This window comes from Podarcis tiliguerta (genome assembly GCF_965153285.1).
Source record: "Podarcis tiliguerta genome assembly, chromosome: 10".
In the NCBI taxonomy this organism is placed as follows: Eukaryota; Metazoa; Chordata; class Lepidosauria; order Squamata; family Lacertidae; genus Podarcis; species Podarcis tiliguerta.
In genome coordinates, this window is record NC_139543.1 from 5,617,274 (window position 1) to 5,644,869 (window position 27,596).

At 43.2% G+C, this 27,596-nt stretch overlaps 1 protein-coding gene across 22 annotated transcripts in view; it reads left to right on the top strand.

Moving 5' to 3' along the window:
• The window catches only part of MAGI2 (membrane associated guanylate kinase, WW and PDZ domain containing 2), a 598,802-nt gene that overhangs the window by 482,223 nt on the left and 88,983 nt on the right, over positions 1–27,596 (top strand). For 15 of the 22 annotated variants that reach the window (XM_083399289.1, XM_083399304.1, XM_083399299.1 and 12 more), the window contains 2 exons: positions 24,587–24,618; positions 26,440–26,629. In XM_083399289.1, the coding sequence (XP_083255415.1) occupies positions 24,587–24,618; positions 26,440–26,629 (222 nt within the window). The remainder of the gene's footprint in view (positions 1–24,586; positions 24,619–26,439; positions 26,630–27,596) is intronic. The other 7 variants (XR_014502057.1, XR_014502058.1, XM_083399302.1 and 4 more) reach the window with 1 other exon arrangement.

Genomic DNA, 27,596 nt, shown 5'->3' on the forward strand with positions numbered 1-27,596 from the left:
CTTTGAGTTGTGCTCGGAAACGTACTGGGAGCCAATATAGGTCTTTCAAGACCGGTGTTATGTGGTCTCGGCGGCCGCCCCCAGTCACCAGTCTAGCTGCCGCATTCTGGATTAGTTGTAGTTTCCGAGTCACCTTCAAAGGTAGCCCCACGTAGAGCGCATTGCAGTAGTCTAAGCGGGAGATAACTAGAGCATGCACCACTCTGGTGAGACTGTCCGCGGGCAGGTAGGGTCTCAGCCTGCGTACCAGGTGGAGTTGGTAGACAGCTGCCCTGGATACAGAATTGACCTGCGCCTCCATGGACAGCTGTGAGTCCAAAATGACTCCCAGGCTGCGAACCTGGTCCTTCAGGGGCACCGTTACCCTATTCAGGACCAAGGAGTCCTCCACACCAGTCCCCTGTCCCCCAAAAACAGTACTTCTGTCTTGTCAGGATTCAACTTCAATCCATTAGCCGCCATCCATCCTCCAACCGCCTCCAGGCACTCACACAGGACCTTCACCGCCTTCACTGGTTCTGATTTGAAAGAGAGGTGGAGCTGGGTATCATCTGCATATTGATGGACACCCAGTCCAAACCCCCTGATGATCTCTCCCAGCGGCTTCATATAGATGTTAAAAAGCATGGGGGAGAGGACGGAACCCTGAGGCACCCCACAAGTGAGGGCCCAGGGGTCTGAACACTCATCCCCCCACCACCACTTTCTGAACACGGCCCAGTACTGCATGAGTTGATAAAGTTGCCTTTCTTTGGGGTTTAGCTCCTTCCTCTGAGTCTCTAGAACAGAGAGGGGAAACTTGTGGCCATTCAGCTGTTTTTGGAATGCAGCTCTCATCATCTGTGATCACTGGCCTTGCTGATGGGAGCTGGAGTCAAATATCCCCACTATAATTTCAAGAGAATCTCACTGGAATAGACGCACCTTGCCTTTGGTCTGCATTAACAATGCAGACACTACATAGTACACATCCTGCTTTTCATGTGGTGCAACAATGGAGGTGTTATTTCGATATCTTAGGACAGTTATGCTTTTTCTGCTACCATATACTTAACAATGATTATCCGGACCTTTGAGCCACTGGAAAGCATACATCCTAAATCGGATTCACTCAGCACTAACCTCTACAGCACTTAAAAGCCTTTTTTTTATTCTACACCATAGAAGCATCTATGCTTCTGTGATGGCAATATATCCCCAAATAGTGGTTCAAGTGCCATGCAACCAAATGGCTTAGATAAGAAACAATTAAATATTGCAGATGTTAGTACTAAGAGAATCAAATTAAGGAAATAGGTGTCTTAAAGCATCTTTTGAACTAGAGCCTAAAATAACCTGGATATCTGGAACATATGCTAAATATAAGGAAAAGGTAAAGGGACCCCTGACCATTAGGTCCAGTCGTGGCCGACTGGGGTTGTGGCACTCATCTCGCTTTATTAGCCAAGGGAGCCGGCGTACAGCTTCCAGGTCATGTGGCCAGCATGACTAAGCCGCTTCTGGTGAACCAGAGCAGCGCACGGAAACGCCGTTTACCTTCTCGCCGGAGCGGTACCTATTTATCTACTTGCACTTTTACATGCTTTCGAACTGCTAGGTTGGCAGGAGCTGGGACTGAGCAACGGGAGCTCACCCCATCACGGGGATTTGAACTGCCGACCTTCCGATCGGCAAGCCCTAGGCTCTGTGGTTTAACCCACAGCGCCACCCGCGTCCCGTGCTAAATATATAGAGGTCTAAATAATTCAGCCTAGTGTATATTTTTAAAAAATCTTAATGTTTCCGTGTGGAGCACCCTCGGGGCTAGAAAGCCTGGAGCAGGGATTGCCAACGTGGTGCCCTCCAGATGCTGTATACTACAACTCCTGTCATCTCTAACTATTGACAGTGCTGGTGGGGGCTGATCAGAGTTGTAGTCCGGCAACATCTGGAGGGCCCTACATTAACCACACCCGACCTAGAGGCTTTTTGCCACAGAAATTCATTGCTTTCTCCTCATTAGCCTTGATTTTATTATCTTAAAGTGGTTTGTTTTTGTATAGGGGTAGTTAGGACAATTGTATCCCCATTGCCAGTTCCTGGTCAACAAAGATTAATAGATCTTTCATATGTGTATAACTTTTGCATTCAGCCTTGGACAAGTCACATGTGGATTGATTTAGCAAGGGACTGTAATATTCAGTTGATCTCAAGAATGATCCATCTGAGAGTGTCTTTTTATGAACCACGTCCACGTTCTAGAAATATGGGGCTAGGTTGACTTGGAATCCTTAACTAATGAATTACAAAGGTTTGCACAGTAGTGCTTGCTTCTCTGCTTCACTTTACCATGTTTTTCTGGCCCTGCCTAATTTCAGCTTTAGACTTCCAAAACATTTGCCAAGCATTAGATTTGCTTCATGTCCCTTCTGCTTCTTAAAATGGAGAGGTTCTCTCAGGGCCTCTCCAGATTGGTGTTTTATTGCAGATGTATTCTGACTGCAACATGTTCTCGCTACAATAATTGTGCATCAGGAATTGATTCATTCTGCTTTATTAGTTGTTCTGCAATGCTCCCCCAGTGCCATCCCATTATTGCTGTCCAGAGGGGCTGTAGCACAGAAAAGGAGGACAAAACAAGAACAGAGAGTTTGTGATATGAAAAGTTATGGATTTTCCACAGGAAATTATAGGGTTTGTGGTGATTGGAAATGAAACAGTATGACTGCCCCCAAAATTTGCAGGTGCAAATAGCATTAAAAACGGGGTTGCATAGGACCACCCCAATAGCATTATGAACATCACGAATGCATACTAAAAGTGATGTCCGGAGGAGACCTCTTTGCTACATAATAAGACAAACACAGGCTTTAAATCAGAAGATTGACTTAAGATTTAGATCAGAGGAGGCTAAAAAGGGGGGGGAGAAGAAGAGGCTAGAGCAACTGAAGGACTGTAGCAGAGACTGTCTGCAACAGAGGTAGGACAAGGGTATAAAGTCAAATAAACAGATGGTGCTGTAGATGTACTTTCAGTGCAAAAATCAGCAATTAGCAGGCTGTTTATGACTCCTGAAGGGAGAAGGATGCTATAGTATAGAGTCAAAGGTGTCCCAGAATCGAATGAGAGCATGAGACTCTTAACCTCAGGGTCATGAGTTTGAATCTCACGTTGAGCAAAAGATTCCTGCATTGCAGGAGGTTGGCCTCGTGGTCCCTTCCAACTTGATAACTTCCAATGATTCTACAAGAAGGATCAATAGCAGTCAGCACTTTGTGGTGATTGGAAAGACCACATATTTCCATACATTATATTGTGTGGCACTAATTATTTAAAAAATGAATGAGTGCACAGAAAGGCTATGCTGATGAAGCATCACACCAACACAATTGGCAAGAGCTTAGTTTCCATATTAAATGAGCACATTAAAAGAAGAAAGGAAATGCATCTCGTAGCATATGACACTCCCATCTCCTTCTATAGCTCTCCATCTCTCTTTGGGACAGAAATTGATTCAGACTTTTCAGATTTAAAAGACACGCTTAACAAAATGGAAATAACCCTTCCATACTGAGGAAGCTGGAAACAGTGCAGTAAAACGTGACATGTTAAATTAAAGAACATTGCGGTTCTGACAACCATGAAGCATTTGCAGGCCTCATAAGTAACTCTAGTCCCACATCCCAATTTTTTATTGGTGTTTGTCCAATAAAGGGATCATCTCATGCTCTGAAAGCAAACAGCAAAGCAATTAACAGAATGCCATTCACCAGTTTCCTGTGCTTCGAAGAAATTATTTTCATTGAGACTTACTCTGTATTGCTTAAATAACATCTCTTCCTCAGAGAAGTGCTTTAAATGTTTCAGTATTGAAAGAATTTGGGGTGGGGGTTGAGCTCTGTCAGTTTCAGAACTGCAGCACAAGTGCAAAAAGTAATGAAGATACTATGGATAAAGTTTTAGCCCAGTGAAATAAGACACCATCTTTCCCTCACCCAACCCTAGCATGCATGTATTCATGAAAAGAGCCTACAAAAGGGCATTCCATATTAAGGAAAATTGCTTTGCGGAACTGTGGTTATTAGACAAATTCACATGCAAAAAGGTGTAGATTAGGATAAATTTCCTCTAAAATTCTGATTAATTTTTTTAAGTCTTTAAAAAAAAAATCTAATGTGAAACTGAGAGAAACTGAAATTGACAGATCCACACTTGGACGTATCCCATGGATATGCAGAATTATATGCATATATAGCCCATCTGCATTCAGTAAATATCTAAAAACCTTTTTTATTTATCCAGGCTTTTGGTTGATAGTTTGATTATGTTTTCTCCTGGTTTAAATTGTTGTGTATGCTATAATGATGTTTTGAATTGTTCTATGTAATTTTATGGCTATAAGTGTCCCTAGACTGCCCTGGGAATGTAGTATGGCTTATAAATTTCATATGTATGTTATCTAATATACATTTCTACATTTTTATTACATCAAACCAATGAACAAATGTATATTAGATAACATACATATGAAATTCTAAACCAGAGTTTATTTCAAAACAATTCTCTAAATTTTTATTGATTTTAGATTATATTCACATTTGCAGAAAAATCAAGATTCTAATCATTTAATGACAGCAAAAGTTCCGATTTAAAAATTTAAGCTTTATGTTTTTACTACATTTAATTCCATGTCTTCCTTGCTGTCAGGTGCACCATCTCTAGGGGGCCCTGGGGGCCCAAGCACCCACAAAAATTGGTTGTGGGTGCTCAGCACCTACACCACAGGGCTCCCTGATGCAACTTCTGATGGCTTGTGAAGCACTGGAAGTCATGTCCAAGGCCTCATGAGACCTCAGAGATGCTGTGAGAGGCCTTCTGAGACCTTGGAACCTGACTTCCGATGCCACCAGAAGTCACGTTCTGAGGCAAGTGAAGTCATAACCTGGGACCCCAGACAGCCTCTGCTTGCTGTTGGAAAATATTAAGGGGGAAAAGGTAATTTGTGTCAACAAAATAAAAGACAGGAAAAGAAAACTAAGTTGAATTATGCCCAGGCTAATTAAAAATAGATTCAACATTCCCAAAGTATTTATTTACAGTTCCAACAGAACAAGACTTACAGCAATCTCCATCAATATATAAATTCCTTGTTTGAACTTTAACTCTTAAAACATGTTTACAGCACTAACTGATATGGGCCCCAGACAAATAAAAATAAATAACTTAGAAGCCAGACTCAGTAATTTATGTGAAGTATATTATTATTTAAATAAGATCTAATTACTCTGGTCATGTAGGGCATCTGCAGAGAGAGAGATCTGGCATCAGCATCCATCACAAAGCTGCATGCCTAAAAAATGGAATATTTAAATGCTACATTGTTCATGCACTTAGGTTTCCTGTTGTTACAGAAATAGGTTTCTAAACACAAATTAACGTTAGTCAAAAAGATCTTGACAGCTTAATGCATCTTACAACCAGGAGCTGAAACTTGATATTTTGTAATTCAGTGGTAAATCTAAGCACCAGTAGCAAATTAATAGGATATCCCACTGGTCCCCTTGGCAAATAGCAAGCTCTTTGATTGCATTTTCATCTTCTTGGTACCACCACTGTTGTCACAGAGACTCAGGCTTGCTTTCTCCCCTCAATGTGACTTTAAGTTGTCCTTCTGTGTATTATAATAAACTGGTGCCTTCTCCTTGTGGTGACAGGCAGCTGCTGCTACAATCTGCCCCCACCCCACAAAAAATATAAATTATGTGAAAAAATCTAATTCATTTCCTGCCCATACTCACTAAATCTTTTAAACCAGCATAGATGATTTAAGTCTGATCATGCAAGCTGGTTGCTGAGTCATCCTCAGCCTCTGATTTCATTACAGTTTGAATGCACTTTTCTGGATGGAGGTTTGGGCTCTTATGGTGCTATACTAAAAGCCTCGCTATATCTAATATTGCATAGCCTTTATACATGTCAGGTGATGAGAAATTGTTGGAAGTGCCTAAAGGGGGAAAGGTTTGGAGGGGGGAGAAGCAAGATGGGGCCAGCATGAGGAATAACTGGAAGGCAAAAATAGTAGATAAGTGAGATTATGCATGGATGCACAATGAAAAAAGGATGGCAGGGGTAGGAATTAAGAGCACAGGGGTGACACTGCTGCTTCCTGCCTTGAAGGAGACTAAGGATGTGCTCTTTAATACCAGTCACTGAATAAGTAAACTGATCAATGTGTTTACCACAGTTCAGCATCTCATCTGAAGGCAGCATCCTCTTGCTCCATAAAGAAAACACTATTTTAGTACCCCACTTGTATCATCTTCAATGCACTTGTTCCATACTTGAACTCTCCCCTTTGAATGACACTCCCCCCCCCCAATTTCCCAGCTGACTTTGCTGCAATGGTGTTCAGGGTCTTTTGATACAGCATTATGCTTTAAAGCACCCAGCAGGCTTTTCTTTTGTTGTGCATCCTACTTTGCTCATATTTTCTTTTCAATGCGTAATGCTAGATGAGCTATCTTGAAGGGCAATGATGATTTATTTACCAAAGCTCTTCTCGATCTTAAGGCATTCGGTCTCTCCTTTCCACATGAATGAAACTTCCCAATAGAGGATATTAGCAGCCGCTTCCCCCTTAAAAAAAGAAAAAGAAACTATTTATTGTACCTGCAGGCTTCCATTGTCTTTTGGCATGTTACCAAGAACACCTGCATTTCATGTGTGCTTTCATATGACTGGTGCCAAGCATTGCACATACGAAAACTCATACTAATTGAATGTCTGAAGCAGAGATGGAGAACCTGTCATCCCATATCTGTTATTGAGCTCCAGCGCCCGTCAGCCCCAGCCAGCAGGGCCTCTGGTCAGGGATGATGGGAGTTCAGGTTAGGGGACTAGGCTAGTCCACTAAATGTTTTCCAGGCACCCCTTTCTCAAAGCCCAGGAAGCTTCTGCCCAGCTAAGGGAGGGAGGCACGATGTTCACACACACATATCCCCCACCCAAAACCTGGTGCCTCTGGCTCTAACTGTTCACCTACAAAAAAATTCACTGCACGATTCAGGACCATCTGGAGGGCCACAGATTCCCCAGCCCTGGTTTAATGGCACTTTAGCCTGCACACTCACTATTCATGGTAGGGTATCGGAAACAGAATGCCTCTGCCCCGCTTAAGAATCAAACTGCGCTGCTTTTATTTACCTTAGCGCTGAAGGCAAATCATTTGTATAAATCATTTCAACTCTGGTCACCTGTGCTTTGTGTCAGCTACTGCGTACCCTTCTCTAGACAGGCCTTTGGAATAGCAACTTTAATTCCATGCTCTGCAAAGTGGTTGTGCTGTCTAGGAATTACAACCTCAGCATCATTTTAGCCAGAACCACCAACGCATCCGCGGGGTTTCAATTTGCTACTTGTCTCTAGAGACTTTGCTTCCTGGAGATCATTGGAGGCATATGATTTCCATAGTGTCAGGACTGTAATTCCTGTAATATTGGCACAGGACTGTATTATTACAGGACTGTAATATTGGCACATGTGGGAAGAAAGGGCTTAGAAGATGTTTAAAGGAGAAGGCATACACCAACTTATATGTGGAACATAGGAAGGCGCCTTATCTAAAGTCAGATCTTTGTTCCATCTGACTGGAAGCAACTCTCCAGCATTTCAGGCAGGAGTCTTTTTTGAGCTGTACCTGAAAATGTCCGGGATTACATGTGCTCTGTCACTGAGCTGCAGCCACCCCCCAGGTCCATATACAGGGCCAGCCCACCCATGAGGCATTGTGAAGGGATTAATTCACATCTCTTGTTTGCTTCACCATTCCATATAGCAAAGATGCATTTAGACAAGTCAAGTGACCAACGTTATAACATTCCTAGTCAAATGACATTCTGGTGTTTGCTATGTGACCCCTTTGTTCGATAGCCTTTCTGTTTGCTTCCTTTTTCTGTTCCCTTCAGTTTGTAGATTGTGGACCTTTGGTAGGATAGCATCTGTGTAAATTGCCCTAGTGCTATCAGTGTTGCTGTGAGGCTTAAGTGTAGCACAGCACTGCCACTTTGGTTTACAAATTTAATAAATAATAATAATGTTCCTGGATGCTCCTATTCACGGTATTGACCACAATCCTGTAAATAAGGCCACACATCCACATTCTATGACATTGTTCTGGGTGGAAACATTTCATTGCATGCGCTATTGGTTAGCGAAGTGAAAGCTGCTTACTGAAAACCTTTGACACTCGCAAGCATTTTGCAAAGGAAGCTGTGAGGAGACCGATTGTCACAGATCTAACATCTGCTTGTAACATTCCACCTTTGCTTTCAGAACAGTTTAATCTTAGACTCTCCTGCGTAGATACTAACAACCCAGAGAGCAAACCATTTTTCAAGGAGAAACAGCTGCGGTTGCAGAAGCATCAGCTAATAGCGGCTGAACTTTGTTTGTTAATTTCTATTGTACACGGAGGAGCTACACCTATTTTACTGGACATACGTTTGGCCTTTCAAATTGTACCCCATGACATTCTTTTTGCATTGCACTCAAGAACAAGCAACTACCATCAATAATGGGAGTGAAATTCAATAAGTTCAGAACCCAGTTACTTATTTTGTCTGTATCTTCACTGTTTTCCAAAGTTGGCCAAACCCCACTTCCTCCCATCCCACTTTGAACTCTCATACTTTCACTTTCTGGGGATGCTTCCTAAACTTTCCAGCCTTTGTTCAAGATGTCATCCTTGATCATTAAATCATTTGGATGTTTTAAAACTAATGTATTTATTACATTTCTCTTTTCTATCTAAGAGGAGAAATACATGGGCTTTGCAAGTCTGTGAGGCACGTTAGACTGAGAGACAGCGACATCTCTAATGCAAACTATTAACCACTAAGGATGACTTGAGATTTGAACATGACTTTTTTACATTCATACCCTATATTCCAATGCCTCAAAATAGTTTTCTGAAGCTGGATTCAATAGCCAATTTTGCTACTCTTGTTTTTATTTCAATTTACACACTACTGTGACTGAACAATAGTGAATACTAGTTTATACTTCTCTGAACATGAACATGAACATGAAAAGATTCCTTGGGAAACTGTTGGTCCTTACTGATTATATTTTTTAAACCACAAAAAGTTTCTTAAAGTCACACATTCAGAGGCAATTCACAAAGCCATGGGAAGCCACATAAAATGGAGAGCAGTCTGTTCCTTTCAATGGAAATTAGCTCATCATGGCCAACATGTCATCAGTTGACAGCCAAATCCCTGCTGGGAAGCATAAGCCCTTTGGATTGCCTCAGTAACTGCTAAGGTCTTCTGAATGATGATTGTTGTGCTTCCATATAACCTCGCAATTAGCTGTAGTGCTAAGCTTTCACACAACACACTCGGGAAGCAGGCTAACTGACCTGCTGAAGGAAGGGAGTTACCCTCATCCATGGGGGTGGGGTACGAGGCTCCAGACCGAATATGCAGTCTCAGCCACCTGTGGGGAACCTTGAGGGTGGTGGAGATCATGGCCACCTGTGGGCTGCTCTGCTGTATAAGAAGCATTTGCTCCAGTGCCTGGGTGTGGACAAGCCATCTCCTTGTTGTGGAGTCTGTCCCACAGACTGCTGGAAGCAGGGGCAAGGAGGGAGCCTTCATACCTTGTGTTCTGAGTTTGCTTTTCCTTTAAATAAACTACTAAGACCTGATCAGCCTGTTAGTGTGGGAAGCCTTCTTTGGGACCCTGAGTATCCAGACCCTTGTGAGCCCTCCCCTGGCTCTGCAGGATACAACACCTCCCCTTTCTGCAATGAGTTTGTGCCTACTTCTTAGGTAACATTGTTGATCCCCTGGTGCTTGCTGTTTTAAGTACTCAAATATTGAAAGGTCAGCTTTGTCTTGTACCATTTGATTGGATGGTTTGGTGTCATATATTGAAGTGGATAATGTTTTGAGGGCATGAGCGTGACCATGCCATGTGTCTGTTCAAACTGTAGAGTAGAGGTTGTATCCTTTGCTGGTTTGATATCTCGGCATTAAATGAGCAGTGCCTCATTTAGAAAATACAGAATTCTAAGAAAGCAAATAGTCAGGGCTTTTTGCATACATAGCATACATTTAAAGCACATCGCCCCAGTTCCAAGGCTTCTTGGGGTGGGTGCGTGTGCTATAAACGTATGCAAGTAGAGGCCAGTGGGGTGTGGGCAAGGCTGTGTCACTACCCTGGCTTCCCAGTGCCATGCACCACTGCTGGCTACCAAAAGGGCAAGAGCAAGGAGGTGGTGAATCACAGGTGGGAGCATTGGATTGGCTCTGCCAGTGTGCCATGCTGAAGTCCCCGCTGCTTCCCTCTCAGTAACTGGCAGCAGTGCCCAGCATTGGGTGCAGGGATACAGCCACACCGGCTGCTACTGTGTGTACACAGCCCAAGAACAAAATCACACCCAAGTGTGGTGCTATAAGCACAAGGTGTTAAGTGGGTATTGCCGTGAGCAGATCTGCCACCCAACAAGCCATGAGTTTCCAATCTGTTTTGAGGGAGGGGAGGTTTTTGAGTAAGTGGGGACCCCCCCCCCCCAGTATTAGCCATATCTGAGTACAGTGGTGCCTCGCAAGACGAAATTAAATCGTTCTGCGAGTTTTTTTGTCTTGTGAATTTTTCGTCTTGCGAAGCACGGTTTCCCATAGGAAATGCATTGACGGTTTCCCATAGAAATGCATTGACAGTTTTAAGAAAAAGGCGCGAGACGTTTTCATCTTGCGAAGCAAGCCCATAGGGAAATTCGTCTTGCGAAGCAACTCAAAAAACAAAAAACTCTTTTGTCTTGCGAGTTTTTCGTCTTGCGAGGCATTTGTCTTGCGAGGTACCACTGTACACAGCTCTGGACACATTATTTTTAAATCTGAGCACTCTACTGGCACTGCGTTCATAACTTTTATCTATGACCACACCATGGAGATCATTAAGGAGAATTGCTCCCTCTTGGCCTGGATAGATTGTTCTGCAGCTTTCAAATATCTGGAGTGTTTGGCGATTTCACAGTCGCTTCGAAGCATACTTTGGAGTAACTTTGCTCAACCAGGAAGGTTTCAAATGGTGTAGATTTTTTAATTTTAATTTTCATTGGGTTTTATGCATAACCAAAGAAAACAAAAGTAGCAAATACAAAAAAAAAAAAACCCACTCCTCAGAGGACACCTACCAATTATATGTACACAATTCTATCCAGTGGGTGCATAATCAGAAGTAATCTATCTTGGAGTTTACTCATGCATTCCAAATTTCCAAGAATCCAGCAGGCAGCTTTTGAAGGATTGTTTGCACTGGTAGCATCTATAGTAAAGCTCCACCAAAAGGCTCCAACATAGGGATGTCCTATTCCATAATAAATTATTATTTATACCCCACCCATCTGACTGGGTTGCCCCAGCCACTCTGAGTGGCTTCCAACGTATATAAAAACATTATAAAGTTTAAACTTAAAAAACCAAAGACCTTTCTTATATAGGGCTATCCTCAGATGTCTTCTAAAGGTTGTATAGTTAATTACCTCCTTCCCTTGGGGTCACAAAACTCTATACCCTCCAACATTTCTTCAATGAAAATAGGGACATCCTAAGGAAAAGCGGGACATTCCAGGATCAAATCAGAAACTGTAAATCTGGGACTAACCCACATAGCATGGATAACATCTAAAATGGTAATGTTCACACATTCACCAAATTGCAATGTTCGAACCATGCAACATTTTCTATAATCGGGCAATAGATATACAGTACTGTATGAGAGTTCTACACCATCTTGGGGCTAAGCTCTGACGTGTTTTTCCTTATGTGGGCCAACACTGACTTTGCTGGTCTAGAGCATTGCAGATTTGTCCATTTCACTTCATCAATCTGCTCACCCATACCTGTCTCCCAAACTGTTTTCAATCCTCTACGGGAGCCTGTCACAATTTCTGTTAAGATCTTCTAAATACTTGAGACTAATCCTTTGCTTTTAGAGCTAGCATTAGCAGTAAGATCTTCAAACTCTGTACGAGGCCTTGTTGCCTGCATCCATGGGAGAATGTCACAATTTACATAACTGGAGCCATCCCACCTTGATGTTTCCAATACCAACTTGAAGTTGAACTTGCACTACTGGGAAATCATTTTTATAAAAATCACACCCTCTGTAATGCCCCCTCTGTTGCCATTTAGCTATAACTCTTCAAAGTGTCATATCAAGTACTTTAATCTAGGGTGGTTTGCTAATGGAATCAAAGGAGGGCAGGCTTTGCTGCCATTTTTGTCAAATTTGAAGCATGGAGAGTGTGAATAGAATGAATATATGCATATATATATATGCATATAGGGGACATGGGTGGCGCTGTGGGTAAAAGCCTCAGCGCCTAGGGCTTGCCGATCGAAAGGTCGGCGGTTCGAATCCCCGCGGCGGGGTGCACTCCCGTTGTTCGATCCCAGCGCCTGCCAACCTAGCAGTTCGAAAGCACTCCCGGGTGCAAGTAGATAAATAGGGACCGCTTACTAGCGGGAAGGTAAACGGCGTTTCCGTGTGCAGCTCTGGCTCGCCAGAGCAGCGATGTCACGCTGGCCACGTGACCCGGAAGTGTCTCCGGACAGCGCTGGCCCCCGGCCTCTTGAGTGAGATGGGCGCACAACCCTAGAGTCTGTCAAGACTGGCCTGTACGGGCAGGGGTACCTTTACCTTTTTTATGTTTGAGAAAAGAAGCTGAGAGAGCTTCAGATGGTCAAGACCACAAAGGGCTCTTATTCAGCCTTTGATCCTTTATTTTAATCCAGGTTTTTTTTTAGCTTGACAGATCATATATAACTTACAAAGTTGAAATGCATTGCGGTACATGCCATTATTTGGGAGTCGCCATCCCCCCCCAACTGGTTTTCTATACAAAATCAAATGATGATGATAATAATAATAATAATAATAATAATAATAATAATAATAATAATAATAATATCTTTATTGTCATTGCCCCCTTCGGGGACAACGAAATTACTTGACTGCTCCATAAAAACACTAATTAAACAATACAGTATAATACAGCAATAAGCATTTGTTTTTGCTGGCTTTTATCAGGAAAAGCTAAATAGGAGCTTCATGGAGTATTTTGTGGTTTTAAATACTAATTTATTTTGCTCTGCTATTATAAGCACTATAGGTAAAGCTGATTAGAATATGAAATACATCGATAGCATTTTTATACGAGAAAGACCTGTGGAGTGCAGTCAGCCATAGGTGCATTGTAAACCACTGAAAACCAAGTTTTGCTGATCTTCTTGTTTACATCATTTGCCTTTGCAATGAAACGAGAGAAGATTCATATTGAGCCTGTAGCTCCTACCAAAAGGGGTTCTTTGGTGTGTGACATTTTCATTTGGGCATTCTGAAATCAAATCAAATGGCAGGGCCCGACAGAATGTCAGTTGTGGTTGACTGCAGGCAGGCTTTCAGTGGGACAGAGATTCTTGCTGGGTCTTCAGTGCCATTATTTTTAAGAGGCCCTTCCACCCCCCACTCCCCATTGGTTCTCACTTCCACACTAGTGTGCCTTCTTGTCAGCAGTCCCACAATCTCCCACGACGTTTGTGTCATCACCACAATACCATTCATGGTCATTGCACCGGCCTAGACTAGGGGCAGAGCCCACCAAATACAAACTTAACAGCCCTTGGCCTGTTCCTTCCTTTCATTGGAAGTAATTCTGGCTGTGCAGAAGAGCTTGTGCAATGGGACTTTGGTGCTCCCCTGACAGACACTCACCTGTCCTGGATTAGCAGGAAAGAAACTTCAGAGGTCAACAGAAGTGGGACCTGAGAACAGCAGCTACTTCCTCCCATGTTATCTTGGGTCATCCTCCCAAAGTTGATGGCTGCTACTGTCTATCACAGTTAAGCTAACCACTTGGCATTTGGAAGCTCAGCTAGGTCATAGGAACATGGAAAGCTACCCTCCCATCAGATGTCAAGGAGACAAATAGCTATACAACTTTTAGGAGACATCTGAAGATAGCCCTCTATCGGAAAGTTTTTAATGTTTGATGTTTTATTATGTTTTTATATGTGCTAATGTCTACCCAAACCCTTCTACGTTTCCGCCTATATTCTCCCCTCGCCCCCGGCAAGAACAGTGGTGGTAGCAGCAGCGTTCATAGTGGCCAAATCCAAGTTTAACTGGCTTGCCTACAAAGGTAGAAATTGTAGCTGTATATGGAACAAGACTGTAAAGCAGCAATCAGTGAAAGAATCAGAACAGGCACAAGTACCTTTTCTATTACCTGTGTGTGAGAAAGAGAGACAGAAAGAGATAGACTATGTATGCCTGAAGGCACTTGATGCAGCAACCTTGCTTGGTTAATGGCTGAATGTGAAACTACCTAAGATCCTGATGTCCACCATCTTGAGTTCCATCGTGTATATATCAGCATCTCTTATCATGTCCTCCTCTCTCTGTTCCACATGTTTTGCCTCCTCACCTTCAAAATTATAGGAAGGGCTTCGTATGACAGCTTCATCATTTCCTTCACTGGGTGCAGGATTTTCCCCCCAATATAAACAGGACTCTGTTTTTGCACCTACCCACACACCACTTTTAACAGTTCTCTGAGACGTGGAGGGGAGGAAAAGGGGAAACTGGGACATTTTGGGAACAAATCAGAAACCAGGAGGCTTCTGTAATTTCAGAACTTTCTCTGGAAAATAGGGACACTTGGAGGGTATGAGCTTTTGTAAAATGACCACTCAAGATGACTGGGCCCTGTTCTTGTTACCCTTAGCACTTTCTCGGTGAAACCCAGGGAACCAGGCCTCAAATCTTTTAAGCAGAGTGTGATTGAAGCTGTAGTCTATGACTTGGCTCAACGTCTTGATTTATCTACTCTGAATGCACTTTTTATGGTTTTCTACTCTTTAATTGTAGTATTGTGACTGTGGTACGGTTGTTGTCAGGATTGTGTCGCAATTTATGGTCTCCTGTGTGGATAGCATTATTTGGGAGGAACTTCGGGGAACATGAAATAACTGCACATCTTAGGTTGACAGGTATCGCATATCTCACCACTGAACAGCCAAAGCTAGTTCCTAGGAGTGTCTCTGATCCCTGGCTTGTCTCTGGTTAATGTCCAGGTATTTTCATTGGTATTTTTAGGGATTGGCATTAGACTTGTGGATTTGTATTTTCATAGGCAGGTCACCCTGAGGTAAATGGGGTACAGGAAGTCAATGTCGTTGCTTCTGCCTCTAAAAAACCATTTTCTGACTGACTCTGCTTTGCATATCCTGGGCTCTGCTAATGAAATAAAATAAAAATAGATCACATAGGGCTGGTCAGCCTCCGTGTTCCATGACACACCCTCATTATTCTGAGTTTGAGAGACTGACAGCCTATTAGACCACCAAAGTGTTTCTGAACAGCTTATGCTTTCAATCACCTATAACCTGCTTTTGAGCCCCAAGGTAAAACACTTTAATTTTAGCAGCTTGGGGGAACTTTTGATGATGATTTTTATTTGTGAGATTAATGGACCACTAACTGTTGCCATTTTTCATGCTTGCTATCAATGTAACTTGCTATAATTTTCAAACCAGCTGTACCGTTGGGGCATTCTTTAAAATACATTTAACCTTTTAAAAGCATATATGGGTTTTAAACTCTTTTTCTGGTCCAACTGCTGGTTCCCTTTATCTTCTTTTTACCGCTTTGCTTTGCGTTTCATAAATCCAGTTGAAATGCTTCTGCATTTTCTTATGAAAGATTTTACCTGTGATTATAAATAGTTAAATCTGTACATCTATCCAGACTAATTCGTGTCCTTGAATCCATGTATAAGAATCCTAAATCTCTCTCTTCAGTGCTATCACATTGTAGGTTTAAATTATGGGGGGAAAGTAGGTTTAAATTATGGGGGGGGGGGCTGTTTTCAGTGGCCATTTGTGTTCCTTCATAATCAAGGCCAACCATCGCCACCCTTGTTTCACGCCTGCCCAAATCCTGATGCTATTTTGTCCTCTGTGTCAGTTTTGTGTCTGGGTGCTTAGCCCAGCCCTGCGCTGGGGGTCTTCTGTTAGGGTCAGGTGGTGAAGCTCCATGAAATCCATTCTGTTGATCTGCCAGGAAGACAAGAGAGACCGCTGATTCCAGGCTTAACTTGCCCTTAAGCATGCAGGAGGAACGACCTGCTTATATTAATAGGGTTAGTTCAGAAGTTAGAACAACTCTTTATTCTTTATTTGACTGCAATACCAAGTTCAGTAGATTTTCTTCAAAAATCAATTTGTTTGGTTAAAGTACAGTTGGTGTGACTTAATCCCAGGAGACCATGAAGACTTTGTCTTGAGCCTTTTAGCTAAGCTGCAGTAGAGTCCTACTGCTCTATATTCAGTACGTGGTGGCAGCTACAATCAATTGGGTTGTTCTGTTGTGGGTTTAATGCATACTTTCCAACATTTCTCCAGTGAAAATAGGGATGTTCCATTCCATAATAATAATAATAATAATACAGTGGTGCCCCGCAAGACAAATGCCTCGCAAGACGGAAAACCCGCTTGACGAAAGGGTTTTCCGTTTTGGAGGTGCTTCGCAAAACGAATTTCCTATGGGCTTGCTTCGCAAGACGAAAATGTCTTGCGAGTTCCTGCAATTTTTTTTCGCTCCCCACCCCCTTTTTCTAAGGCACTAAGCTGCTAATAGCCTTTTAGCAGCTAATCAGCTAATCCCTTAAGCCTTTAATAGCCGCTAATAGCCGCTAAACCGCTAACAGCACTAATCCGCTAATGGGCTTGCTTCACAAGACGAAAAAACCGCTAGACGAAGAGACTCGCGGAACGGATTCTTTTCGTCTTGCGAGGCATCACTATAATAATAATTCTATTATTTATTATTTATACCTTACTCATCTGACTGGGGGGACGCGGGTGGCACTGTGGGTTAAAGCCTCAGTGCCTAGGGCTTGCCGATCGAAAGGTCGGCAGTTGGAATCCCCGTGGCGGGGTGCGCTCCCGTTGTTCGGTCCCAGCGCCTGCCAACCTAGCAGTTCGAAAGCACTCCTGGGTGCAAGTAGATAAATAGGGACCGCTTCCTAGCGGGAAGGTAAACGGCGTTTCCGTGTGTGGCTCTGGCTTGCCAGAGCAGCGATGTCACACTGGCCACATGACCCGGAAGTGTCTGCGGACAGCGCTGGCCCCCGGCCTATAGAGTGAGATGGGCGCACAACCCTAGAGTCTGTCAAGACTGGCCCGTACGGGCAGGGGTACCTTTACCTTTACCTTACATCTGACTGGGTTGCCCCGGCCACTCAGGGCAGCTTCCAACATAAATTAAAAAATTAAAAATTAACCATTAAAAAACCTTCCCTATACAGGGCTGTCTTAAGATGTCTTCTAAAGGTTGCCTAGTTACTTACCTCCTTGGCTTGGGGGGCCTCATAACTCTATACGCTCCAGCATTTATCTGATGAAAATAGAGACATTCTCAGGGAAAACGGGACATTCTGGGATCAAATCAGAAACTGATATGGCTTCTGTAAATCCAGGACTGTCCCTGGAAAATAGGGATACTTGGAGGGTCTGTTTAATGATAAAGGTGGGGCACTTGGATGCCCATGTCAATTGGTCTTCCTAGTGACCCTCATGGGGTTCTGGGGGGCAGAGAGGATAAGAACTTAAGGATCCCTGAGTACAACACAAGGGCATGGTACCAACTAACCAAAGGGAGTTGATTATCACCAATGTGCCCCCAATATGCATCCACAGAAGGGCCGGCCCACCCAAGAGGCAAAGTGAGGTGACTGCCTCAGACAACAGAATCCACAGGGGCACCAGTCCCCGATGGAGAACTGTAACCTAGTTCTTGATGTAGATCTACACTCATTCCTTCTTTCCTAGCAGGGAAGGAAGCACCATGTTGTGGTTCTCCACAGGTGCCAAAATAGATTGGACCAGCCCTGGTCTCTTTTTAATATGAAAACTAAAACCTAGAATTTGTCCTTTAAAATATGAAGACAGTACTGCCACAAAACTGAATGTAAACCTAACGTGAAAACAATGACCTGTACTTTGAGAAAGAAAGTTTTTGATTAAGTGAACTAAAGGTTGCATCACGCAGGACCTTGAAAGTACGCACCAAGATCAATTATCCCCCTGGAAAGTGTCAGGCAACCATCTGTTCCTTTGCAAAATAACCGAGGAAGCCATATGCGAAGAGACATTTTGATGATAAAATGGAATAAGTGAAGTCTTATGGACCTTATCGTCCATGCATCAAGTGATGTGGAAACAAGATGGCAGCCATGAAATCAGCAGTGACTGACTTTGGCCTTCCAGAGGTTGCTGGGCTCCAACTCCTATCAGCCCCAGTTAGCATGGTCAGTGATTAGAGATTAAGAGAATTGTAGTTCTGGGACACAACAGGCTTGTGACCCCTTCCTTAAATTTTATTGTAAAGGTTCTGAGTTCACTCACTTCCAAACATTGACTAAACTAAACTTTCAGCAACCTTACTTGTTATTAGCATCCAGAATAATGCTCATCGCTGAAAATTTTCAGAAGCTTCAAAAGAGTGCACAACATCTTAAGCTAATGTTTCTTTAAATATACACACACACACACACACACACACACACACAGTGGTACCTCAGGTTACAGACTCCGCTAACCCAGAAATAGTACCTCGGGTTAAGAACTTTGCTTCAGGATGTGAACAGAAATTGCACGGCGGCGCAGCAGCATCAGTGGGAGGCCCCATTAGCTAAAGTGCTACCTCAGGTTAAGAACAGTTTCAGGTTAAGAACGGACCTCCAGAATGAATTAAGTTCTTAACCTGAGGTACCACTGTGTGTGTGTGTGTGTGTGTGTGTGTGTGTGTGTGTGTGTATGGTGTGAATGGATGAGAGAGAGCTTCGCGAGGCACAGCTGTGACAGGAATTGGAAAAGCAGGTTATAAAGTCAAAAGTTGGAGCCCTGTTTCCAAATAGAAGAATTTTCATACTTACTAGAACAGTATGAAAGACAGATATTGACTGTAAATAGCCTTGCAAACTGTAAATGGCCTTGCCAGGCCAGTAGGTGAGACTGCTTCTCTTACAACAGTGGAAGGTAGAAACTATGTGTATGTTTACAAAGTGCCATAAAATAAAATGAATGTGACCAGGTAATTTGTTCATTTGCCAGAAGATTCCATCTTAGATTAGGGCTCAACTAAAAGCTGGACTTTGCCCGTTTCCTTCACGAAGAGCTAAACCGAATGCAAAGACAAGTGTTCTAGCTACATCCCCCCCACCCCACCCCCCGCTTGTCTTCATTATACTGGTTAAGTTGCACGAGGCTTTATTTGTAGTTGATACAATGAACTTGGGTGCTAAGTTTTTACAGCTGAGAAATGAGAAGGAAATAGCAGCATGGTTAGGGAAGTGTGCTTCCCTAGTGTAGGAAAAAGAAATTGGGGGTTTAAAAAACACACTTAAGAGGGTCTAATTCCCAAATAGCCCAGTGCAGGAAGCTCCTGCTTGGCCTCTTGGCAGTGGCAGCACTGCTGGGTTCCAGGGTGGGGCAGGGGCAGGGTGACAGTGAGGCAGGAGTGATTTGGGATCACCTTACCACCTCCCTGCCCTGTGCCATCTCAGAGCGTGGCAGCAATACTGCTGGTGCGAGGCCAGGTCCATGGGGCCGCCCCTCCCCACCAGTTGTTCTCATGGGTATGGAATGGAGTATCCTGGAGCAGGGGCAATTCAGAGTGACACTCCCCACCTTGTCTCTGTATAATTGCATTCAAGGTAAAGGGACCCCTGATCATTAGGTCCAGCCGTGGCTGACTCTGGGGTTGCGGGGCTCATCTCGCTTTATTGGCCGAGGGAGCCGGCGTACAGCTTCCGGGTCATGTGGCCAGCATGACGGAGCTGCTTCTGGTGAACCAGAGCAGCGCATGGAAACGCCGTTTACCTTCCCGCTGGAGCGGTACCTATTTATCTACTTGCACTTTCATGTGGTTTCGAACTGCTAGGTTGGCAGGAGCAGGGATCGAGCAACAGGAGCTCACCCCGTCGCGGGGAATTGAACCGCCGACCTACTGATCGGCAAGTCCTAGGCTCTGTGGTTTAACCCACAGCGCCACCCGCGTCCCTATATAATTGCATTACCCATCTTTTTAATCAGCCTGTTTTCAGAAAAGTTAACTGTGTGTACTTATTAAAATATCCCATTCTATCTTTGGCACTCCTACAGAGGCTATTTTTGAATACTGAAAATAAGAGTAGCTTCATGCTTCAGGTGGCAATTGTTAATTCAATTAACAAGGAATGCCATTTGGGGTAGAGTCTATATCAGTGTGGGTTTTGACGTTGACCTCTGTGGAACTGACCCATTTGTTTTTATTTTGTTTTTACTCCACTATATTTATTATTGACATTTTCCTCTTGCCCAGTAATACAATTTTTCTGGATGGCTTACAAGAGAAGCTGGAAAACAATTACTGTACACACAAAAATTGGGCTGTAAAAGGATAAAATCTTATACAGGGTAAAACCAGCAGGTACAGCAAAGCTCACAGCAGCACCTGCTGCTGTAGCTTCCATGGTTAGCTAGATGTTTGGGAGATGGCTGTCGTGTAGAGCTTTTCTTGCTGGGCTGAAAGTGTGTTTGGGTCTATCTGCTGTTGATCCTGTCCTCCTCAACATCACAGCCTTTCTGGTGTCCTACGCCCCCCACGTATAGTGGGATACACAATCATTTTAGTTTGCTAGTATTTGTAGCTTTATGTTTCCCTATTGAAATGTACATAACTGTTATGCAAATGTATCTTATAAACACATCCCAAAAGTGAAGAATCAGGATAAATGCAGCCATTTCAGAGCTGAGTCCCTGAAGCTACAGGGGCTGTTTTGTTTTGTTTACTTATTTATAAGGGTGTTTTTTGTTGTTGTTTTTTACGAACTCTTCATCTTAAAGTCCCAGGGCGGATTATAACAATATAATAAACAATTATACAGATAAAACAGTTACAATTATAGAACAAATAAAACTGTTCCAGATGGAACAGAACGGCTCGGCAGCTTTGTTTCCTGGTCTCTGCAGCTAGGACACAGCATTTTCACTCTGAAAATAAACGTTGAAAGTTGGAGGAAGAAAGTGGCTGGTCACCCTGTCAGGCTGTGGTGGTTCCAGGGCTATGAGGAGCCTGCAAAGCAGAGCAACACCCTCTTTCAGATCAGTAAGGAATGATTGGTTCTTGGTCAGTGCTTCAGGTCCAAGGCCTATGAAGTAATTGCTAAGGATCAGTGGCGTAGCGTGGGTTGTCAGCACCCAGGGCAAGGCAAGTAATTTGCGCCCCCTAACCCGGGGCAAGGCAAGTAATTTGTGCCCCCCCCCCCCCGCTGCACTGTCCCTCCCCCAGATAGTCCCTCGCTCTCTCTCCGCACCGCACCGCACGCCTGGCACCCTCCCCTCCACAGTGGCCGGCGACCCGGCGGCTCGGATCGGATTCGCACAGCCAGCACTGCAGTGAGAGAGAGTGAGTGAGCCAGGTAGGGGCAGAGAGCTGCGAGTGCGAGCGCCCCCCCCCCAGATGTTGCGCCCGGTGTGGCCGGCCCCCCCTGCACCCCCCACGCTACGCCACTGCTAAGGATAGGGTCAGACTGATCTACATGGATATTTAATATAGCCAAAAACAAGGGTGACATTGCTTTATTGAATCCTCTGAGTTTCCTTGTGAGATGAACCTCTCTCCAAAGGAGATATAACACATGACTGAAGGTCACTGATCTCAGCCAGAATCCACCAATGGATTTTTCCAGAATCTCCTGCTGGGAAAAATTCAAGGCCATTTGCCACAGGAATGAAACTGCCTGGTATACCAAGGGAGACAGTGAGTGGGGTCTTATTCCTTGATGGGCAGTTACCATAGGTGCTGCCAGAGAGCATATTTGCTCTCCCACCTGGTAACTTTATTGTGATTAAAATGTGCTCTCTTGCCATTGGTAATATGTGAGCATGTTTTGTCATAAAGTCCTATCCTAGTTACCCCAGCAATCTGAGCATAGAGAAGAATGGTTGTTTCAATTGATGGTATATCACCAATGTTCTTCCATTCCCTGGGTGAGGTTTGGGCTGAACATGGCTACTTTGCACTGCAGGGGTGGGGGACCTATTGAGAAGGCCCACTCATGGAATTTGATGGATTCTGGAACGCTCCTGTTGAGGTTAGCGTCACACCATGGAATGAGAATACTGTTATAATTACATTTTCCTTTTACAAGCAAGGAACATTAGTCTAGCCATTCTTTTAAATACCACAGAATGTTAATGAATATTTGATATAAAATCATTCTCTCCGTTTCTAGTTCAAATGTTCATTCATTCATTTATTCTTACATTCATATAACCAGCTTTTCTTGGATCATGGAATCCAACACAGCATACGAGTGGCTCCTTGGCAGTCACCACATATCCCATAATGACAGAGCTGCAACAAAAATGGTACCACCAACACGCACAAAAAGGAAATATCAGGTACCCGTACCCCCCAAAAAGCCTAAGAATGAAGGAAAAAATACCCAAGCAGTCCCAGAAATACTCAGTGACATTGAATATTGAGTGACTGAGGAGGGATGAAGTATACAGTACAGTGGTACTTCGCAAGATGAATGCCTCGCAAGATGAAAAACTCGCAAGACGAAAGAGTTTTTTGTTTTTTGAGTTGCTTCACAAGACGAATTTCCCTATGGGCTTGCTTTGCAAGACGAAAACGTCTTGCGCCTTTTTCTTAAAACCGTCAATGCATTCCTATGGGAAACCGTCAATGCATTTCCTATGGGAAACCGTGCTTCGCAAGACAAAAAATTCACAAGACGAAAAAACTCGAACGAATTAATTTCGTCTTGTGAGGCACCACTGTATAGGTAGAAAAACAGTAGAAAGAAACATTTAATTGTCTAGATAGGCTCACACTGGGAAACTATTTTAAAATGTCACTATGGATGGTAGAAATGACTGGTCATAAATATCGGTGGAAAAGTCACAGTTTTTAATGTAGCTGTGAGTCTGCGCACACACACACACCAGCAATCCATAATGGAGCGAAAACCCAAAATGGGCAGGGGACTCAAAACAGGCCAGTAAGAACTGCACATGCTCAGTGAGTGTGGAATGCTGACGGACTGCTGGGTGGGTGGGCATGGAGTGAAGTCAGGGGAACAATCAGTAGAAGGATTCCACACGGTCCCATTTTGCTTCAAGGCCCAAATTCTTACTCTTAACATTTAGATCAAGTGTAGACATCTTCAGTGTATTGATTAAATATCACGGCAGAGGCTTGGATCCTAAGTTTCATTCTGTGAACAGAAGGTGCTTTCCTACACAAATCCCCGACACCACGCTTACATAGATGGGGTGGGGGGCCTTCTGCTGCTCACAGAAAGGTCCCCTAGGTGAACCTAATTCTCCTTCCAGGAACGAGCACACTGTCTGTGAATGGAGCAAAACTTCCAGTCCCAGTCATAGTTCCCATAACATACTAGAAAGAATTAAATTTATCAAGGCATTGTTTTCTAGTAACACAAATCCTGAAAAGGGTGGAAAAACTTAGGTGGAATCTATACCTATATAAAAAAATGCTGAAAATGCTTCTTTTTTAAAAAGCGTTTTAAAAAATACATTTTCCATAAGGCTCACCATCGTCATCTAGTGTCACATTGTATATTGCACTTTAAACACCCTTAAAACGTTTTATTTGCAGCCATATAGCTGAGTCCACAGTCTTTGGACAAATGTTTCTGGACCTTCAAAAATAAGTATGCGTAAAGTCAGACACTTTTCCATGAAAAAAGCCTTCCACTTTTCATGTACTTACTGTCTGAAACTTGTTTTTAACATAGAAGCCACATATAAAGCAATTCTTTTCATTGTGTTCTGTTACCGAAGTAAACAATAGGTCTTTTCTTTATTCATTTTATAGCCTCCCTAAAACATTTAGATATGTCCGTATCAATATTAATTATCAATATATTGCTCGTTCCATTCTCCAATAAACAAGCCATATTTCTACAAGTTGAGTTTGAAGTTTTTGGTGTTCATAAGAAGATAAGAAGTTTCTTAGGAGAAGGAATAATTCCAGGATTATTTATGCAGAAGAAAATGACTTATTCCTTGATTTATTTGGTAGTGTTGCTTGATGACATAATTTATATATAATGTAATATGTTTTATGTTATAGTCAAGTATTGTAGCTATTCTGAGTTGTCAGCTGCGTTCAGTGATACTCTGCTGATTACCTTGAAATCCACACGCTAGGTCCCAGTACAACTTGAGCAAGCAGTGAATTGAATTTTGGAAAATTGTGCCTGACCATGCTCTTTCTAAAGATAATGTCAAATGTATTTTTGACTCCACTGAGTAGAAGTTAAGGTGACCTTGGATGTTCAGATTAATAATATTCTTCTAGGCCCTTCCTATCTCCCATCAGGGACTATTGTATGCTCTCATCAACATTAATAAAAATTTCACATTTGAACAAACAACAAAGAGGTCTATTGTTGTCCAATCTGCATAATAAAAATAAAACAAAGGTGCACTGATCTTTTCTTTTCTTTTCCTTTCTTTAGGATTCTTTTCACCATGGAAGACTCCAAAACCTGTAAGTTTTCTTCTCAAAGTCTTTGCATTGTGACATGTGATTATGTGCTAGTTATTGCTTTTGAGTGCATTCAGTTTCAGTGGGAGAGAATTAACTGGGTGCTTCAAGTGGCAGTCCTATGGCCCAAGTGCCATTCCCTCAGTGAAGAGGGAGGTCCATGAATGGGATGCCACCTGTGATACCAGAGGGCCCCCACCCCCACCCCGGCTCTAAAACAGAGGATTCCCGGGCTTGTGCTGCTGGGGGCAATCATGTATATTCGGGACCCAAAGCCTTGTTACAAAATTTCCCTGAAAATTTCCCTCCCATTATAGCTACTGAGTGGGAACATCAAATTAACATCAGTTAAGATTGAGAACAATACTATTTACTTTAGCTGGATTGTGTATTATGTGGTTATTTATCAGAATGCCTTTCTAACCATAAACACCTGGAAATAAACCCCATAAGATCACACAGCACATCTTACCTCTTCAGGATTTTATACCGTCCTCATTTCAAGCAAGTTTGCAGAGTGGTCACAATATGGAAGTAAGCCTTTTTGAATTTAGTGGGGATTACCTATGGAACAGCATTCTTAGGATTATATTGTAACCTTTGTTCCTGTGTTTTGACCTGGAACCACCATGCTTCCTGTGCTTCAAAACTCTCTGCAAAAACAGCTAGCTAATTAGTATTTCTTCCTAACATCTAATCCTCCTTGCTTCCACCAGTCTGTTCAGCATAATTCACAAAGCATTTCTCAATAGGATTAGCCCAAAGGTAAGTAGATTATATTAGATCCTGGCTGCCTTGTGGCCTGGCTGCAGGCAGGTATTTGTTATCTAAGCTAGGCAACAACATTTCAGACCTGCGGGAAAACTCGAGCCAAGGAAGTTCAGGGCAGAAACCCCATTTTCAGCCAAAGGGCCATGTTCTCCTCTTGGGCAACCTTCTGAAGGCCAGGCAACAGACATGGGCTAAGGCCAGCCAGAGGCCAAATAGCAGCAATGGCGGTGTCAGGAGGGCAGTTTGTGGCTCTGCCCCACAACACTGGCCACTATTGGGAAAAGGGAAGCAGAACGAGAGAGAGAATGAGAAATAAAAGCCTATCAGCTGGCAGTGGTTTCATCCCTGTCTTCAACTTGTTGACAAAGACCTTCAAGCATTTCTGATGTGTCAACTAAGCACAGGCCTCCTATAGAATATTCAACAGTCAATAGTCTAGCTACTTTTCACATGGTGAATGCAACATATTTCTGTTGTGTTTCTCTCGAAGGGAATAACAGAAATGGCAAAAGGAGTAAAATTATTTATATTCTTCACTGAGGAATGTGGCCCTCATGATGGAAAAGCTTCCCCACTCCTGTTTTACATAGTACTAGCTGCCATGCACTCTGCAAATACATCAATTCCTGTTTTTGGAGACTCTTGATGGGGAGGGCAGGGAAAGAGAAGCCAAGCTGCTTCAGCCAGGTACAGATGAAATTCCTCAGCAAATCACAGCCCAAATCCCCACTGATGCAAAACACGCTTCTTTAAAAAAGTGCTGATGGCTGTGGTATCTGCTGACTGAGACCACAGGACAAAGATAAAATACAAACCGTGCTTTACCTTGTAATAATCACATTCATTATTGATAAAATGCTCAAGGCTGCAAACCTATACATATGTACTTGAGCGTGAGCCCGTGAAACCCAATGGGGCCGATTTCTGAGTAGGTACAGAATGCAAGCTATGAACCGCGTGGGCATTGTACAGCTTTGTATAAACAAGACGTCGCCCTCGCCTGCAGGTGTTCAGTCTAAACCTTTGTTTTCTGCTGTCTGTTATTTATTATAGATGATGGAACGATGGGAGAATCAAGGCAGTCCACAGACAAGTTTATCTGCTCCAGCTATCCCACAGAACATCCCCTTTCCGCCTGCCCTTCACAGGAGTTCTTTTCCTGATTCAACAGAGGCCTTTGACCCAAGGAAACCTGACCCATATGAGCTGTATGAGAAATCACGAGCTATTTATGAAAGTAGGCGTAAGTGACAAATATGGTCCCCCTCCGCAGAGCACTCGGAAACTTTAAACATTGCCTTATACACGTTCCAAAGCTGGCACAGTGGCACTGCTTGCCACAACTCAAAACAAACCGAATAATGAATCCAATTAGTGTAGATATTACCAAAAAACAACCACTTGCCACGAGTGCCTTCATACATTTATCCTAAATTTGCCTCCATTTGAGAGTGTCTTCTATCTATGTCTCTACTGATTAATTGCAATATAAATAGATGGGAGCTCTGCAAAAGCCATAACTGCTTTTGGTTGGTGCCTGTAATCATTTGCTTGCGTGTAAATTGGCATTTTGTTTAGGTTACCTGCTCTGACTCTCCCGCCCAACAATGCAGAACAATGAATGTCAAGTTATTTTTACAATGCAACCTTTGTTATATTTCACAATGAAAGCGCTTGAAAACGTACATCTGTTTTCCCTGGTGTATTTGCAGTCCTATCAGAATGCTGTATTGAAAATAAGACCTGCACGTTTTTAATGGATATTATAAAGTGTCTTCCGGCATCTTACAGTAGGGTGTCATATTTATAGCTTCTGGTCTCCCAGGACCAAATTAGATGAAACAATGGCTGAGTCAGGATGAAAGAAATGAGCAAAAAAGGAAGTTCTTGTGGATGGGAGAGCTTTGTGGGTGCGAAAGAGAGGCCCATGCATACAAAGAGCTTTCTGCTAGAATGGGAAGTCATATTCTCACTCCTTTATGTGTGTGAGAGACAGACAGACAGAGCATTATTTAGACATAGTGCTAAACTGTGGCTTAGTGTTATGCCTGAATGTACTCATAGTCTCGTTCATACTTAAGGCTCCTGGCGTTTGCCTCCTATGAGGAAGCAGACAGCTTCCTCGGACACTGCATTACACAACACTACACTACTGTACGGGACGCGGGTGGCGCGGTGGGTTAAACCACAGAGCCTAGGACTTGCCGATC